This window comes from Amphiura filiformis, chromosome 1, assembly GCF_039555335.1.
Source record: "Amphiura filiformis chromosome 1, Afil_fr2py, whole genome shotgun sequence".
Lineage (NCBI taxonomy): Eukaryota > Metazoa > Echinodermata > Ophiuroidea > Amphilepidida > Amphiuridae > Amphiura > Amphiura filiformis.
The window spans coordinates 63,387,178-63,407,456 of record NC_092628.1 but is presented as its reverse complement, the minus strand read 5'-3'; the positions used below and the strand labels follow the sequence as shown (position 1 = coordinate 63,407,456).

General features: G+C 37.9%; 1 protein-coding gene and 1 long non-coding RNA gene across 2 annotated transcripts in view; one reads left to right on the top strand and one right to left on the bottom strand.

Annotated features, from left to right (window-relative positions):
• LOC140150724 (uncharacterized) overlaps positions 1-20,279 on the bottom strand; it is a 410,742-nt gene that overhangs the window by 291,450 nt on the left and 99,013 nt on the right. The window lies entirely within an intron of this gene.
• On the top strand, positions 7,438-18,692 carry LOC140150682 (uncharacterized). Its single transcript, XM_072172765.1, has 5 exons — positions 7,438-7,560; positions 12,511-12,987; positions 14,586-14,763; positions 15,498-15,770; positions 17,637-18,692. The coding sequence occupies exons 2-5, from the start codon at positions 12,605-12,607 to the stop codon at positions 17,697-17,699; spliced, it is 897 nt and encodes a 298-aa protein (XP_072028866.1). The 5' UTR covers positions 7,438-7,560; positions 12,511-12,604; the 3' UTR covers positions 17,700-18,692.

Below are 20,279 nucleotides of genomic sequence, written 5' to 3'. Positions count from 1 at the left end.
TGATTCGACTTTTACACAATCTCCTTGGCATAATAAATCAAAAGTGAAAACAAGAAATGTCTTTAAAAAGACAACGCCATGGATCACAGTTCATGTTTCATAATTTTACAATGGCAAGTACTTTGAATGCTAGAATGTTTTTTGCACATGCCCAACTAACGGGGTGGGAAATATTGCTATCACCAATGACATCCTAAGGAATTCTCAAGAATTTTCATGTTGAAAGCTAAATTGAAAAATGTGTGCTATTAGGGATGCACCATTAGATATCAAGGGGGGCTGGGTAGTTGGGGTCGGGACAATTAGCACCTTGGTAAAGCACAAAAAAAATTCAACACCTCGGCGAGGCATTATTTTTTACTCCTCGGTGCGGGGTGAAGCAAATTTATTTTTTTCAATCATAAAGTTCTATTTTCAACAATTTGTTTTTAGATTTTTTGAAGCAAGTTTTGTTTAATAAATTATGATTAACTTAAGTCCATATTTTTACCATTTTTACGTTTTTTAGCACCTTAATTTTGTGTGTTGCGAAAAACATTTTTGCGCGTAGCACAGGAACTTGATAAATGTCCAATCTTAGGATTATTTTCTTCAAAACATTAATTGTAAGGATTTCATACAAAAAATACCCACATCCCTCCCCATGTATGGCTCCCATCCGTGTGGCATACGAACCGGATTTATCTTTTTGGGGCCAAAATTTTGAGGCCCCCAAACTCACTGTGAGGAAGGCAGTGGCGGCACCAGGCATTTCAGGGCAAAATCGACACATTTTGCGCAAAATTGCTGCAAAAAGTGGACATTTATGTATTTTGGGGCGTTTTGCTCAAAACGGGGGGGCAAGAACAATATTTGGGGAGGGGGCAAATGCCCCTTACACCCCCCGTAGCGCCGCCACTGGAGGAAGGTATGTGCACTCAAGTAGCCAAGTTTTGATTTACAAATAGGGGGTCTACAATAAGATAGACAGTGGCAGAGATAAGCATATTTCGATTCTACTAAGACATTTGTGCGCGAAGCGCGAATTTTGTTTATATTTCAAACAGTTTTAGTCCAAATCGATATTTCTTATGGCGTTTCGACAGTATTTTTTGTGGGACATGAGAGCACCTCAGACGTATCGAATTGCATTCTGAATACGAAGCATGTCTTTCTGATTTCAAATAATTTTAATTTTTGAAATTCACGATATAATACAAATTTTATGACAAATTATTAAAATTTGATATTTTTCAAATTTTTATATATATAACAGTCCTCGAAATAAATTTTATAAATCTAATGATATATTCTTAAAGTGTATGTAGCTGGGAGGAAAAGCCGACGATCAATCGGTTAAATATCAAAAATATCGATTTTTAATGATTTGCCATAAAATGTGTATTACATTGCGAATTTCAAAAATCAAAATTATTTGATATCAGAAGGCCATTCTTCGTATTCAGAATGCAATTCGATATGTCTGATGTGCTCTAATGTCCCAAAATAAATACTGTCCAAACGTTCATACCCCTTCCCTTAAACTTGCCGCATTTTGGCGTTGTACAGGGCGCACACCACTAATTAAAGTCCCATTGAAATACGTTTTTTTTTATACCGCATGTAAAACCATTTTTCATATTTTGGTAGGACCAATGTCTTAAATAAAGATTAAAATTTAATTTAAAATGTTTTTTTTTGACACAGGTTGAGACTAACTTTTAAGCTACGGGGACCTGAACAGCGCCACCCTTATTTTCAGCTTGCACGAATGCCTCCTTACCATGTCCCCGGGCCATGTCCGCACGTGGATTAGTTTCGGAGCCAAACTTTTTGACCATATCAAAATGCACCATTTTGTGATATTCTGAACATTGATCAATTGCATGTCTTTTAATTTAATTATAATAATAATAATAATAATAATATGTACACTTGTAAAGCGCGCAGATCCGCAATAAACGCTCGTGGCGCATACAGAGCAAAACAAAATATACCAGCAGGAAAAATGGAAACAAGGAACAAATGCAATCAACAATAGTACATTTCAAGATACATGAAGTAAAAAAATAACATAGTAAACTACAAATTAATCCAGCTCATAAGCAAGTTCGAAAAAATGTTTCTTGAGTGAGGATTTGAATGACTCGATTGACGAGCAACTGCGAATAAAATTGGGAAGACTGTTCCATATGCGAGGGGCTGCCACAGAGAAGGCGCGATCACCCCATGACCGAGATGATTTAGGTTGAACAAGGAGGGTTTTATTTGCGGAACGGAGACCGGTGCTGCGTGCAAAACCACATACCTTTGCAAAATATGATATTTTGCATATGCAAAATTACATACTTTCCAAAAGTATGTAGTTTTGCATATGCAAAATTACATACTTTCAAAAGCAATGCAAAACTACATACTTCGGCAAAATATGTAGTTTTGCATATGCAAAATATCATACTTTACGGTCACTATGAAAAATACAAGTTTTGCTGGGAAACCCCGTGCAGTTCGTGTTTGTGAATAAGGGCGCATGTCACAATGATTGGTAACTTATATTTTAAAAGGCAAAATATAGCGGACTGTGTATGTAACAAATGAATTAGCAATATCTGTATCTGTCTCCACAATCCTAAAGTATTAGGCTACATATAATATAAATTGTTCTTTGAAAGTAGAGAATATTAGAACAGTGACCGTATGGATCCATTCTGCCCCTAAAGCGGCCGATACCGAACAACACATAGGGCCTACACGGCCTTGACCTGCGGTTGTCTAAATTCTCAGGGATTTGCATGCTGGTCAGGTAGAAGATAAATAACAGGGCAGAGTGACCTTCAGCTTCTCCGTGTTTGGTCAGACCATGGAGGTATATAAATAAATGGAGAATGATCGCCAGAATTCTAATCTCCTAAGTGGAGATTATCCCGTTACCTCTATTCAATGAGTTACCAAACTTGAATAGACCAGCCACTTCAGCCAAGCTATTGATCTCCACGATGGTTATGAGCCTCTACCATGGTTCATTGATTGTCACTCCCAAAATTTCCTCATAGGAATTGACCCTACATTGACCCGTACCGGAAGCCTTGTAAAAGAAACTGTATAATGACGTCAGCTAGTCAATCAGCTAGTTCAAAGTCACCAGTTTTGATAGCTTATAGTTTCAATGTATGATCGTGCGAAAACCCGAAGAAATTCGGATGTTCTGTTCTCAAGTTATGAAACTGTTTTCTACACTAGTTGTGCCGTAACTTGACAAATATACTTAGTTTTCATGTTCATATATTAAGCTTTTAAGGGGGTCTGAGGGAGTTCAAATATAGTGCAAATGAAAGCAAAACGTTTTTACCTTCTGATTGTGAAAAAATTATGTTGGGCCAATTTGGGCCATTTGAGTTACGAGCGAGCAAAATTTACCGGAAGTACTTCGGAATTCAAGCAAAAGTGATGATCAGACAATCTTTTCTAGAGAGAAATTGATATACGGAATGTATAGGCCCTATACATACTTTGTTTAAACAGTTTCTCATAGTTTAGTGTATGATAACCGTGATTTTGGTTGAAGCTTCGGGTCAAATTGATTGAGTGCCATGACGGATATGTCATGTTTAATATTGTTTTTAAACTTTTAATTCTGTATTGTCATGAAATCGTATAGGCCGCCTAAATCATCATCAAGTTAAACTTCTCATTGTATAATAAATAATTATCAGTATTTAGGCCTAAATGATTATTAATATTATTAGGAGGCTATCATTTTCTTTGGAGGGAGGGGTTCCAAATATACGGGGGGTCATAACTTTTTGGAAAAAAAGTCATAATTCAATTTTTCATGACCAAAATGTTGGGAGTCACAAGATGACAACAGATAAGGTGTTTCTTTTTTCAAAAGACTGATTTCTTGATCCAATTTAAGCACTCAATTTTGGGCGAAAATGAGATTTTGATAGGCCTATCAAAATTTTATGAAACATGAGCACTTTCCAATAAGTATAAACTTCATTTTACCCCATTGAAATCAATGGCCAGTGAAACAGACTTCACAATGTAATCAGCTTAGCATAATCAATATAAACCTGAAATTGCCTATTCAACAATAATTGGTCATAACCAACGTAGTACAAAAGAGGCTTGGCTGGATCATTCTCCATTTATTTATATACCTCCATGGTCAGACCTACCGTATAGGCGTAGGCTGCATGCATGGGGTGTATCCTGCATAAATTAGTGTTCTTGGTCAAACCTGGGAGTAGTATCATAGGGCCTACCTCAGGTTCAAACATGTTTCACATTGGGGTGTACGCTGCATGACTGTATGTTTCTGTTTTCAGGGATGATTATCCTAATGTCTAATAAATGATGAGGGACATTAATTTGGTGGTATGCACCCTTACAACACACATCGCGCGGTATTTCTTTATGCAAAATAAAAGTTATGCAAAACATCATACTTTGTTAGTATGTAGATATGAATGCTATACCGGGGCGAGAAGGGTTGTAAAAGTCAAGAAGTTCATATATGTATGGGGGAGCAATTCCATTGAAAACACGGTAAGCGAGCAACATAAGTTTGTATTTAAGCCGGAAGTTAACAGGGAGCCAGTGTAAGTCAAACAAAACAGGAGAGATGTGTTCAGAAGGTTTTGTACGGGTGACCAGTCTAGCAGCGGTATTTTGTTTGAGTTGCAATCTGTGAATTTGATCTTTTGGAAGTCCAAACAGAATGGCATTACCCATGTCCAAGCGAGATGATACAAAAGCATGGACCAATTGTTCTGTGGCTTGTGGGCTTAGGTATCTGCGAATCTTGCCAAGATTTCTGAGTTGAAAAGAGGCAGATTTGATAACAGATGAGATATGAGGAACCAGAGTCATTGTACTGTCCATAATAACACCAAGGTTGCGAACTTGTGAAACGGCAGCAATAGTTGAATCACCGATTTTTATGTGTGGTATGATAATCTTACTGAGATTATGTTTAGAACCAAAGAGTATGAACTCCGTTTTATTGTCATTAAGTTTCAGGTAGTTGTCTTTCATCCAATGACGAATATCTTCAACACATGCTTCCATTCGAGAAATACAGTTGTTGGCAGCCTCTTGGTTTGGGTCAAAAGCTGAGTACAATTGGGTGTCATCTGCATATACTTGGTATTCAAGTCCATGTTTCAGGATTATATTGCGAAGAGGAGAAGTATATATGACAAACCACTGCGGGCCTAGTACTGAACCCTATAATTATAATATTATAATAAACAATCATGGCTAATCATCTTCATAGGCGGCGGAACCGGGGGGGCAGGGGCCAGTGGCCCTCCACTTTTTTTTACTGTGGGCACTTTTAACCCATAATGTGCTGTGTGTAACATGTTTGGGTGAACATAATTAATCAAATCTCGCTATTCTAGACCCTTAAGGGATCTAAAATGAGCGTTTATTGCGTTTCGACAGTATTTTTGTGGGACATGAGAACACCTCAGACCTATCGAATTGCATTCTGCATACGAAGTATGTCTTTCTGGTATCAAATAATTTACATTTTTTGAAAATCACAATATAATACAAATTTTATGACAAATTATAAAAATTTGATATTTTTCAAATTTTTGATGTATAACAGTCCTCGAAGTAAATTATATAAATCTAATGACATATTCTTAGAGTGTATGTAGCAAGGAGGAAAAGCCGACGGTCAATTGAAAATTTTGACCTTTCATATTGAAGATATGGATTTTTTTCCCAAAAAGACCTAATTTTTTTTTTTTTTTTTTTAATAAAAATCCATATCTTCAATATATTATACTGAAAGGTCAAAATTTTCAATTGATCGTCGGCTTTTCATCCCACCTACATACACTTTAAGTATAAAGTCATCAGATTTATAAAGTTTACTTCAAGTACTGTTAAATATCAAAAATATCAATTTTAATGATTTGCCATAAAATGTGTATTAAATTGCAATTTCAAAAATCAAAATTATTTGATATCAGAATGACATTCTTCAGTATTCAGAATGCAATTCGATATGTCTGATGTGCTCTAATGTCCCACAATAAATACTGTCCAAACGCTCATACCCCAGCCCTTAACATGCTTAAGAAAGTGTAAAAATGATGCATGAAATGGCTTCAAGTGGACCTTCATTTTGCAAAATTGTCCAACTCCCCTCTGTTAATACACAGTGTGTAGGCATATGGATAAACAACTTCCCTTTTCGCTTCTGCTTTGGACACCCAACAAGGCCAACACTAAAAGCAATAACACGAATGGCATAAATTTGGGGCTTCATTTGACCCATTTTTGGATCAAACTAAAATTGTAGCTAAGGGAGTGTTCAGAAATACTTTGGTGGGGGGGCTGGTAAAAAGGGAGGGGGGGCCAAAAAGTTTTGGACCTGAAAAGAGGGGGGACCAAAAAGTTTTAGGTGGTACACTCATAGAAATTGTTCATTGGCATTACCAGGCAGCAATCGGCGTATAATTTTGAGTCATCTCCTTCTTTCTCAACTTTCCTGGCATTACTTAGTAAGTTGATGTAAGTCGTTGCGTCAACTTTCCGAGTAATGCCAACGCTCATAATTTTGAGTAACGCTTGACTCGATATCATTATGTTGGTCGCACTCATTTGCACTTACTTTATTGAGTTGTTACAACTCAGAAAATGAAACTAGGTTAGCAGTGTGCTATAGTAATACAAAATTTTGCACTGATTACAAAAATAAATATTTGAATACTGCTATTAAATTGTGCAGAAAATGATCCAATTACAAAGTACCAAATTGGAATAACTCAAACAATAAGTACCAGTAACTTACATGTTGAGTTACAAAAACTCAACTAATTGGTTCTTTGAACCTTGTTTATTTTTCTAAGTTCCCTGAACTTGAATTCAGAAGTTGGCATTACTTAAAAAGTGGACGCAACGACTTACATCAACTTTTTAAGTAATGCCAACAAAGTTGATTAGTTGACGGAACTTGTTGAGCTTTTTCAGCATTTTTAAGTTCGAACTTGGATAACTAAAATGAATTTTGTTTTGGCAACTTTTACACTATTTTTGAGTTGTCCAAACTTACTCCTTTTGAATTGCGCCAACCGGGCGAACAAGTCATTTCTATGAGTGTAGGAAAGGGGGGGGGGGGGCAAAAAAGTTTTTCTCTTCAAAACCCAAAATTTTCATTGAAACCCTCTATTATCTATATCACTTTCAACATGTGCAAGTTTTGGTTTTCAGTGCTTTTGTTTGAAAAAATGATGGCACTTAGTGTACACATATCTCTTAATTAATATAACATTAAAGATGATCAGCAACATGCACCATCTGGGTTGGTCTAAGAAATACTGGCACTTTTTATCATAGAATTTTATATCTCTACTATCATCAAGGGTTACACCATATGCGGGAGGATTTAGTGGTGTGCTGTCTACATGTACGATTTAGTGGTGAGCGCCCTGAAACTGCGTACAGCCTGTCATACATTTTGTCTTATTTGAAGCTTGGAATACTCAAACCACAACGTTTTGTAAACATCATCATGTAAGCTTACATCATGAAATTGCCTAATTAATGTCTAGGCAGTTGGTAAGTATGCTTGTTTCGTTAAATATCGAAATTGTTGCACGATATCATATTGTCGAGTTCCTGGAGCACTAAAATAAACTTACACAACACACATGCATACATGACAAATGGCATGCACTTGGAACACTCACTCTATAAGTATGTATTAATCATGATCACCACTACTCCTATAGAAAAATTATTTAATTTGTGTACATTGTGGAACATACTCTTTGCGAGGCTGTGCGTGGTAAGCTGTTGTACACTGATAACCTTGCTATGGACACATAGAGTAGCGTTGTACGCTTGTGTATTAGCATGATGACTAGTCGGCGTAGTCGCGGAGTAACAAGCGTAGTTGAATGTTCCACGAAGTACACAAATTAAATAATTTTTCTATAGACATGATAGATGCTAATCATACTATAGGTAACCCAGGCAAACCTTAGTTAACACATTTGCTAGTCAGCCAAATTCGCCGAAAATGTCAATGCATATTTACATAGAAATTTAAAAGAACTGTCCTAAGAAGGAAACCTACATAAATATGTTTTCTATACTTCACTTGACCCAAATATATGATTTTTTATGGTGATAAGTCACTCGCACATGGAATTTTAGAGGGATTTGGATAGCAGTTCCATTAAAAAAAGCTGCTATCATAATGAGACTAAGATCTAGAAACACCCCCGAAATGCCGTTTTGGGGAATTTTGCTAGCTGAAACTTTTTGATGAAAGTCAATCTTTGACAAGATGTAAATTTGCTACAGAAAGTGCTATGAAAAAATGGTTTTCAGTTTTGGCTTTGTTTACTCAAGGGCTTTGATTTGATATATAAAATGATGCAGTTTGATGGCAAATTTGAATTCACTTAGCATACCTACATACTACGCTGAATTCCTCTAGCCTTCTCCACTCCGCACGAAGGCTAGAACATCATTGTATTGTAACATGCAGGGTTCCTCGACCTGGCAAGTTGGTCGGCAATAAGACTAAAGAAGAAGAATTTACCCGGTTACTAACTACGATATATTGTATTTGTAGGTATGAAAGGCAAACCTTAACATTTGCTTGTCACTTTTTGTCAGCCAAATTGGACTAAACTGGGGCCCAAACGGGGCCCAAACACAATACATATAGGCCCCCTATTAACATAGAAATTTAACAGAAAAGTTTTGTAAAGGAAACCTATGTTGTCTATACCCCGGTACTTCATTTGACCCAAATATATGATTTATTTTTGTGATGAGACAATCGCACATGGAATTTTAGAGGGATTATATATAGCAGTTCCATAAAGCTGCACTATCATGAGACTAAGCTGTTTTGTTTTTTGATTGATTCATTAAATGCTGGCTGAAGTCAATCTTTGTCGTTGACAAGATTTTGTACACTGATCATGCATGAAATGAACAATAAAAAGTGTGTTCTAGTCAATGCACTGAAGGGTCTATTGTTCTATTGTGTCCAATTTGAGCGCTGACATATTGGAAAATGTTGCCAATCAATATTCATGAGAGTGTACACAACGTCCAGTTATCTAAATTGGGCGACTTGTGTTTGGCAGGTGTGAAATATATCTGACTGGGTGTTTTAATTACGTAACGCATTCAGGTTTTGGCATCATTAAATGGCTGCCTAGTGCTGTTATATGCTTAGATTCTGTATAATAATTATTATTTTCTTTATTCATTCCTTTCCTTTCCTTTCTCTGCACTTATTCTTTCTTATGCACACACTTAAGCAGTGGCGTTGATTTCTTTTTGACACAGAGGGGGGGGGGGGGATTTTTAAAAAGTGCCCAGTACAGTGAACCTTATGGTACAAATGCGCGCGGAAATTTTAGCATATAGGCCTATTGAAACTAAACTGGTGAAATATGGGACAAAAGTGGAATAAATTAAATAAAAATGGCATTTTGTGGCTAAAATGTCCAAATATGAGGTTAATTTCAACATAAACCAATACACAGTCTTCAATATTGGGGGAGGATGATTATATCGTCCATCCCCCCTTGCAAAATATTGGGGGATTTATCCCCCAATCAACCCCCCCCATCTACGCCTATGTAATTTCATAGAGCCCTGTGACTCCATCGCTCTCCTTCTCCCTCTACTTCTTCTCCCCCTCTTCCTTTTTTTTTTTTTTTTTTGTCTTCCTCCCCTCCCTACAATCTCGATCACCCATCCGCTTCTCCTCTTTTCACCTCTCGACCCCTCCTTTATTACCGCAATTGGACCTGGCTTTTAAATTGGATGTTCGTGATATTAAGAAATCCATTTGATTTTATTGAACAGGCCTATCCATGATAACAGCATAATAGCTGCGAAGTAGTTAATTATAGAAAGTGACACAGATAGACCTATATACCTGGCAGCAATGACACATTGTTACGGGTAATCGATCAGCAACTCTATTGAATTTATTTAAATGAGGCGCCTAAATTAAAAGGGGTGGTAAATAATTCTATATCGACGTAAATTGTGCTTTTGTGTGTGTGCGACAACTCGAGCACACCCTTGTGTGGTATTATAACAAAAGGTACCCCTCGTCCGAGTAGGCGCTTTCACGTGACTCTCGTTTGATCACTTATTGATGACAGTAGCCTGCCTATATAGCGTTAATACGCTGTCAGGTCAGTTACCGATTTAATGGCGGAAGCCCTTTGTCCCGAACAAAAGGTACCTCTCGATGAATAGCTTGGCGGAAGCTCTAATTGGCACAAAGGAACAATATATGCGTTACGTAATCTATTTAACTTCTCCTTTCTATATCTAACCTCCTTGGTTCTAGTAGTCCAGACTTTTTTTTAATTTGATGAGGGAGGCCCTTTATTTGTTAATTTGTTACAAATTTACTATTCTTTTTTTTTTAGTAGCCCATTTACACAGTCAAAAGCATCAGGCTAACAGGGGTGGAGTGGAGCCAAAACAATAACGGAATTTGCATGGTAAAATTGAATTGGAAAAGTCGGCACATAGACCAGCAAAATTTACTAGATCAGGGGCTACTCTCAGGCCCGGTAACAAAAATTCATCCCAATAAGCAACATGTCTGATTCGCCAATTTTTTTTTAATAAAGAACTTGTCAATGTGAATTAACATGAGACCCAATCAAACTTACAATTTCGGATTTATAGTACTTGCCAACACATGAATGTGGTAGACGATTATCAATATTTTATAAACAGTGGACATACTTATATACTTCCCGAACAATCAATTTACTTGCACACAACTACTTCCATATTTTTTTAACTGAATGGATAATCATTTTACAAATCAAGGGTTTTTGATCAATTTGGTTTTTGAAATGCCCAGTGAGTTGACAAAAGCATCTTTTTGTGTGCATACACATATACATTGTACAGGGTGTATCATAGACTGTCCCACAGTTTCGGTTCGGTCCGGTCTCTATAGATAATGGAACGATGCATAATAATAGTACATATAAAAATATGCCAAAGTCCTTTAACCCCTCCCCCATCCGCTTCTAAATAACACAGCGCCACCGTCCGCTACTAAATACACAGGGCCAACAACCAATTCATCTTTCTTCACAAATCGATGCCACCACACTAATTACACCTATATTGAACACTAAAATACAGTGACCGTTAGCTCGAGATACTCTAGCTAAAATACAGGTTTACATTTACTATCTTACATTATCTTGCTGTATTTCAGCTAGAGCTCCAAACGACAAGCTTCCGGGTTTTTTTGGAGAACAAACCTGTTATGTAAGATGAAGAAGAAACCCGCCTCGGAGCCCGCCCTTCTCATTATTTCATTGTACTTATTGCAATTTGCCTCCACATTACGTAATCAACACAAAGCTTTTGTGAGGATTAGTGAGTGGATAAGAAATTGACAGTGGAGGATACAAAGGACACGCCGATTGTTTGTTGTCAATCATGAATTGCCGCAACGTATTAATATTTTACTGCATGGCATTCCGCAAACACCAAGACAAATTATGCCGTATTTTTCCAAAGATCATCTCATATGAAGTAAGCTGAATGCGATCTGTACTTTTGTAACATTCCGATCGCTTTTGATCACCTATTATCGGCGAATTTGCTTGAAAACACGTGAGTTCATGTTGTGTAAACATAATTAGCATAGACACAAATGAAATTACGATGCAATACAATGCAATTTGAATGCGCAGCAGATCCATAGAAATAACCTTGCCCGGTTTTATGCAGAATTAGACCCTGTCTGGTGACCGTCCTTTGGGTTAATACTATATAATCTACATTAATACCAGTCTTTCTCCATGGACCCAAGGGAGGGTCTAGGTGTATCAAAATGATTGGTAGCCATCCCATCAATGTCATTAAAATGCATCATAACAGCCACCTTATTGGCAGATTGATGTGATAAAAGTTTATTAAACTATAAATTAGGGGTCTGTTCTTCTATTATTCTATTATTGAGTCTGAGTTTGTCATCCCTATAATTATACAATGGTTAAGTGTCCAGGCTGACCATCTATGGAAGAATTTTATGTTGGTATATAACAGAACAACTTATAATTATAAATATATTGTTAACAGTTGTATCAGAAAGGTTTCCGTGTCTGACAAACACCTACATGTACATTCTGTCAGGGAAAGGAGGGAACAAGAAAATCAATATTTGAGGAAAAGTATGGTAAGACTTACACCCGGGGACTTACATTATTTATAGCAACCAGCATAAACTTTTAGGTCCATTTCTGTTGGGAAGAATCTGGGGAAGGATGTGGCCACAGCATGGTACCCTGAGGGAATAAGTTAAATTTTCTGGAAGAATATAGTAACCCCTGCTATAAATTGTAGTCATTTCAGGAGAATCCAATTTGAATGTAATAGAAGCAGGTGTTTTATTGGATAACAAAGCAAGCTGATACACCCTGTACATGGAGGAAGAACCAACTGAGTTGTAAAGTTATAATGGAATCATCTTTCTTTTTGTTCTTCTTGTAGCATTATGTGATGGCCAGATATACTTGAAGAAGAATGGTTACCATGGTTACAGGTATCGCCAGTTTCAGCATTTGACCTCCATTGCATTGTTTCAATGGCTTCTGCTGAAGAATGTTCAAAAGACAGAATAAAAACGTCTGTGTCCACAGCTTCAGCTGATGAATGTTCAAAAAACAGAATAAACACATCTGCGTCCACAGTTTCCACTGATGAATGTTACAAAGATGGAACAGAAACATCTGCATCCACAATAAACATTTTTGGACTACCAGATGAGATTATCATCCACCACATACTTCCACTGTTCACCATCAGAGAGATTGGACCAGTTAAATTGGTGTGTACGAAATGGTTGGAGTATGTTCAGAAATACTTGCGATCCTTGAAGGTGCTGGATTTGACTGAGTGGGAGTTTGAGGTTGATGAGGAACTGCTGTGCAGCATTGTTAAATATGCGGTGCATCTACAGGAACTCAGGTATGGGTTGAGATCAATTGCTGGTACGAGGGGGTATCAAAAAGTTTTAGAAAATCGCCCAGAAGTGAATGAGCTATATCAATGAAATTTTGTCAATGCAATCACTGGTCCTTATGTACACTATGGTGCAAAAATGGTCTCATAGGTATGTTTACTTTTTTTACAGGTGGCACTAGATGCCAATAACCTGCTGCCCCAGTTACTGCGCATAAACTGCAAGATTGAGAAAATTGAGGCAAGCAGCATTATTAAGATCCTGCTTTTGAAGGGTTACAGTGCCTAGAAAATGATGAAATGAAAGTTATCTTCGGTGGTGATTGTGATATGTCACTTTTGCTTTTTGGAAAAGGAATTTTTATTTCATCACAGATTTTCTGGGCACTGTAACCCTTAAAATGGAACTTAATCATGCTGCATGCCTCAATGTTCTCCATTTTGCTGGTCATGCGGTTACATAGGCAGGTAGTGACATCTAGCTCCTGTAAAAAAAAGTAAACATACTTATGAGACCATTTTTGCATCATAGTGTACATAAGGACCAGTGATTGCACTGACAAAAATTGCATTGATATAGCTCTTTCACTTCTGGGTGATTTCTAAAACTTTTTGATACCCCCTCATACATATGTTTTCTCTCAGTCTAGTTTTGTTTTCATCATGATGACCAAAAGACAAAAACATAATAAGAATCGGTGTTTTACTTGCTCTGGCAAAATTGGGTGCACTATAATAGAGAAGCATTTTTTCTCAAATTGGCTAAATTTTGGCTCATTCCTCAAATTGACTGTATTGTTATACTGAATTGCAAATTCTTGTGCGCTACCGGTATTTAATTTTGAGTATGTGTAGCCTAGAGTCCGAAGTTTACTGTTTTCTAAAATCCATTTTCCGTGTTGTAATCCGTGTTGTAAAATTTGTAAATCCGTGTCATGAATAAAGCTTAAAATGTATAACAATGATATTAATGTCACAATAAAGTGTTCAATATCGTGATCAACATGCTCTGATTGGAATATTCTCACGATAATAGGCCGACTTTTACGATGTTTGGAGGGATATAGGGGGTTCATGCCTTGGTAATATACCTTTATTTCGGTATTATTAAGCAGTATTTTTATCATAAAAATTGACATACACAACAATTTTTTTCACATCATACAAAAATATCATTTTCTGTGTTGTACCTCTTGTACGATTCTGTGATTTTCTTCCGTTTTCCGTAAAACGGAAAACTTCAGACTCTAGTGTAGCCCTACCGTAATACTATGGATAACCGTATTGAATTATCATACATGAGGAAGTATTTGTTACATCTGATATTGTTTCAATGGTCATTTTTTAATGTGTGAGAACTAGGGTTTACAAAGCTTTACAAGTGCAAGCCCAATTCCGTCACCAGCGAAGTCATTTTGACAAAAAGTCAACCATGAACTATCAAAGTTTCCTAGATAATCCATAGCTATTAGCTACACAAATTTCTCTGTATGAGCAACATGTATGCAGACTTGACAGTGCCTGGCCTACCTACTTTATTTCATTGAATTCTACAGATACTTTTGATTATTTTCAAGTCTTGTGTTTTATTTACTTGTTTATAGATTGGGTCGATGCTGGAGGGCAGTAACTGAAAGCAGCATTCTAACAGTTGCTAATAAATGCCATCAGCTGCAAGTGTTTAGTGCCTTCAAATGTGGGTCACTAACAGATCTGGCAATCATAATGCTGATGAAAAGATGTCCTAAGATGGCTGAGTTGGACCTCAGTAGTTGCTACAGGGTAAGTGCTTGTTTTCATCAATGAGGTTATACTCAAGGAGTAGCAGCTCAAAATTGTCCTGTGTGTAATGCTACATGGTAAATATCAGTGCCATTTTGGTTTGTCGCTCACGGAGGGCAAATAGTGTACTGCCATTAAAGACCGAATTAGTTTGCATCTGGCATCAAGGCAGCTAGTACAAAGACACGGCATGATTGGTTGCTGACCTGCGCAGTACTGCATTTTTGGTCTGGTTGACAGAGCGATATATGCAAACTAGACTTTTAATTATAGTTGGCATCTTTAAACTTGTAAGTCTTTTTTATGTAGCACTACATGCATATTTTTTGCCCAATGTGTTACATGCAGAATGCAAACAATAATCTGAAATTGAAATTTGCATGTATCTGGTCAAAAATATTTTTAGAATGAAGTTTTGTCCATGGGGACCAAAGGTAACAAATTTTGAAATTGAGATAAAGGCAAAAATATGGAGTAAAAAACAATAAAAAACAATCAAACTTCAGAACTTTAGAATCAAGTTTGCTAGACCTTTGTTGTTTTCAGTATTATGATAGCCTATTAAAATGTTAGTAATTATAGTAACTCAATTTTCAAAATTCCTCCTTTGGTTCCCATGGAGCAGATTGTGTCATAAATTGAATATCTTGTGTTTGATATGTAATAATGGACCCAAGATTGACCCCTGAGGAACACCAATATCAATATCCTGTGTTTGATTTGTTTATTGTCAGATCACTGATGAATCTCTGTGCAATATGGCAACCAGTGCCAAGAATCTACGGGAGCTCCATGTCAGCAGTAACTATGGAGTAACTGACTATGGTGTGAGTCAAATAGCTTTTAAGTGTCACAGTTTACAGGTGCTTGATGTGAGTTACTGCTATCGGGTATCTAATCTAGGTTTGGAAGGATTCTTGAGGAGGAATTCATACGATGATGATGATGATGGTGCTAACGATGTACAATGTGGATTGAAATATCTGAGAGTCAAAGATTGTCCTAAGGTTAGTTTGTTTTATTATGAGAAATGTAGACATAATAACTGTTTATTATTTTCCAAACTCAATACTTTCTGTACTGGGATGTACATCTAATAGGGGTTCTCCCTCAGCAACCAAATATTGGGCTATTCCAGCTGACATCCTTATACCCCATGGAAGACTTGACCTTAATATCCCACACATGGAGTGTAGATTACAAGTGGTACGTGCCACTCATTCAGGTAACCCCATTTGAAATTAACACTCCCTGTGTGGACGGTTAAGGGCATGTCTTCCATAGGGGGTGTATGGATGTCAACTGGAATAGCACATTTCCAGGTGAAATCAGGATGGCTAAACACATTTCAGTGTTTGGATTCTGTATCCCTCCTAACTGATGAGGCAAGTTTCTTACGACTATAGTCTTGTCTTGTCTCAAGTTGAGTGTAATGACATGTTGGATTTCGCAGTGGCATATTCAAATTGCATGTTAACCTAATCCCATGGGGCATATAGAAGGTTATTTGTCCCTATGCTGGCCAGTGTCAGCGCCAGGAATTTTTTTACGGGGGGGGGGGGGGACCAACAAAATTACAGCAAAAAGGTAACATTTTCGTAATTTTGGGATTTTACTGGAGGGGTAACAGGGAGCAATAGTTCTGACTGATTTGCCCCCTCATGCCCCCCGTAAAAAAAGATCAGCCTTGCTCATTTTCCTACCCAGTCTCACTCTAATCCCTAGATTAGAGCCCTCAAAGTGACATTGAATGACCTCCCTCAAATTACTACCCAATCTCTCTCCTCTATCTCTCCCTCAATCTGTGCCTCAATTGACTAATTTGCATAACCCCATATAAGGGCTGATATTTCAGTAATAGAGTCAGTCTTGATCTGGTATCAAACATGTAAGATCTATTCTTGATCTTGTCTCGAACCTAGTAACATCTCTAATATTAATAAATGAATATACGTAAAAGTCAATATCTGTCTTTGCATAATTCTTGAGTCTACATTATTAGTGTTACGCAGAACACAACAATACGTTTTACAAAAGTGTTGTTGTTCCAGCCCTTTACAATATGACTCAGGAACCACATGACCTACAAAAGTATATCTGTGACTCAGGAACCACATGACCTACAAAATCTGTGATATTTGAATTCTTCTACACACTCGCTATGAAATGATCAACACAATTTTTGCCAAAGCTCATTACCATTCGCAAGATGCTGTGAACTACCAAATCGCAACAGTTTAAAATAGTTGCTAACCTAAGAAAAGACACACTATAGGCCGTTGCCCAATTTGTCTGGTTATGGGTCTTTGTGGCAGTCAAGTTAGCTCAATCGTTAAGGCGTTCGACTATGGTGCGAGAGGTTGCGGGTTCGAACCCTGGCGGTGCCTATAATATGCTCTCGTGGAAAATTGAGTTAGCTTGAAATTCCCCTGGACAAGGAACTTACTGCTAATTGTCTCGTTGTAACCCGTACGAAACTTGGGGAGCTGATCCTGGTTGCGATGGTTATTTGTGGAATGTCTAGGGTGTGCGCTCTTGAAGCAGCAAAGTCCCTGATTTGTTGTGAAATGGTTTATGGAATGATGTGGGGCCGTAGTGGTCAGCGACAACCTGTAAAGTGTGCTGAGGCTTGTGGATCAACGTCTAGGCGTTGTGCCTGTGCGTGCGCACTATAAATCACTGCGCTTTTTTTTTTTTTTTTTTTGATAGAGTATCATTCATACACCATTATAATTAAACGCTATATTCTAAAGCTGACAAAATATGGCTGAGAATGCAATTGAAACCAAGCCTTATAAATATTGAGAGAAAAATGAAATAATTTCTTAGAGATTTCTGTATGTTTTTCATGATTTGTTTTCTTATTTCCATAGGTAACAGACACCATGGTAGCAAGATTGACATCAATAGGAATTGAAGTCAATAACATGTTCTGATGACAAACTGACAAGAACTTTTGTAGAACTTTCCTCTCCACTGCACTGCTCAGATGAAAAGATGAACTTGAACTGCATTGTACAGACCTATCATCTATGAATTTTTGAAATTAACCAATAATTATGATCACCATATCAACTGTGTCATCTGGATTATTTTGACTACATGTACATGCAACAGAACAGCTAGGACATGAGTTTTTACCCGAGAAACATTTGGAGTAGTAAAAGCCCGGGCACTCAACTTAAATTTTGATAGGGGTGTGCGCCGAACTTTGAGAACTAAGAACTGATTTTGGGGCAAAATAGGGGCTTGATGAACTGAAACATTTTTGTGGGGGTCTGTGAATTATAGGCTTTGGAGCTAAAAAAAATTCAAATTTTTCCAAATTTTCAGAGTTTGAGGCTCAATGAACTGGAGCATGATGCAAATGAGGGTCTTGAAGAACTGCCGGAGACCCTGAAAAAGAGACCCTTGACCGCCGCACATACCTGTACCATCTTTATATGTGAGTGCCCCCCATGCACACCCAGGAGTAAAAGATTGGATTTTATTTCTAATCTAAATGCTTAGTGAAAGTTGTGATCACCAGCTTTGGGTTTTATGCTGATAAGTAAACAGGTGTTAGGGAGGCTTGCTGAATTTTCTAGGAATATTGGCCTATGGATGGAGGAGAATGACTTGGATGGAATATATGTGACACGATCAAGGGAAATGAGTCGGATGTCGCTAATATTGATTTTGAGATATTGGAAAGAAAGTGTTAAAATTCTTTTGTTTTATATTGTTTTCAGTGATGGATAAATCGTATCAACATGGGGTTTTCAGTTTCAGAGAGCTCTTAATGTCCTCTTTAAAACCCTATGCAAAACTCATTTTCGGCTAGGGTCCACATGTGACTCATTCCCCTTGATCATGTCACATATGAGTTTAAGAGAAAATAGAGATGTTGATTAAACATTAGTACTTATGCCAAAAGCGTGAAAAAACAACCTGTTTGTGCCTTAAAATCATTCAGCCCCTGGATTCACATGCCCCTCCCAGCCCTTGGTATGCCTGGGGGAGGGGGATGTTTGGGGGATGTATGGCTTGGTATGCCTGGGGGAGGGGGGGGGGTTGGGGGATGTATGGCTTGGTATGCCCGGGGGGGGGGATGTTTGGGGATGTATGGCTTGGTATGCCTGAGGGAGGGGGATGTTTGGGGATGTATGGCTTGGTATGCCCGGGGGGGGGGATGTTTGGGGGATGTATGGCTTGGTATGCCCGGGGGGGGGATGTTTGGGGGATGTATGGCTTGGTATGCCCGGGGGGGGGATGTTTGGGATGTATGGCTTGGTATGCCCGGGGAGGGGGGATGTTTGGGGGATGTATGGCTTGGTATGCCGGGGGGGGATGTTTGGGGATGTATGGCTTGGTATGCCCGGGAGGGGGATGTTTGGGGATGTATGGCTTGGTATGCCGGGGAGGGGGATGTTTGGGGATGTATGGCTTGGTATGCCGGGGAGGGGGATGTTTGGGGGATGTTTGGGGGATGTATGGGGGATGTTTGGGGGATGTTTGGGGGATGTATGGCTTGGTATGCCCGGGGAGGGGGATGTTTGGGGGATGTATGGCTGATATTTTGAAAAATTACCCCAGAAATGTTTTAGAATAGAAAAAATATTAAATATTAAATAACATACTCAAAAACCGGGCTCAAAACATTTGAGTAGTAGTGGGCTGGCTAGTGAACATGCATATAAGACATGTTTGGACTAAAAGAAATGAGGGAAGCCCTCCCGGGGAAGCCCTACATTATTTACTTATTTATTGAACATGTTCAAGAAATAAGTAATAGAGACCTGAATACAAGACCTTACTCTCCCACACAGGGGGGGGGGTATAGATTTCAAATGGAGTCACCCATTTAGGTAATCCCATTTGAATAATTCACACTCTCTGTGTGTGAGATTATTTAAAGGTCATGTCTTCCACTTTTAAATACAATACAAAACAATGTATAAAATTTCCCACTTTTAAAAATGCCCATTCAGTGATTTGCTCATCCTGACGATCTTAAAAATCATCAAAATTCAGATTTTGGTACATTTGTCATTGTCATAGATGTGCTGACATAACCAGCCGAAAGCCATGTATGAAACACAAAATAAGACATTTTAGGTGAATCAGTAATTTATATACTGACAGTATATGAATTAGCTACATGTATTTATCAATAAGCTATTTACTTGTTTTTGCCCACATTTTAAATATCAGAAATAGGTAATGACAATTTTAACAACTTAGGGACCGTTCACAAACACTTGTTAGGGGGCCTGATGCAAAAAGGGGGCCCTGAAAATTTTGACCCTCCTAAGGGGGCCCTGAAAAATGACCACAAATTTTCCTGGAAAAATTAAGTTTATATGCTTTTCTATGGGGTTGACCCATAATTTTCATGACAAAAAGGGGGGGGCCCTGAAATTTTTGAGGTCTGTAAAGGGGGCCCGAAAAATTTTCACAATGAATTTTTTTTGCATCAGGCCCCCCCCTTACAAATGTTTGTGAACGGTCCCTTATCCTTCAATTTAAAAATAAAA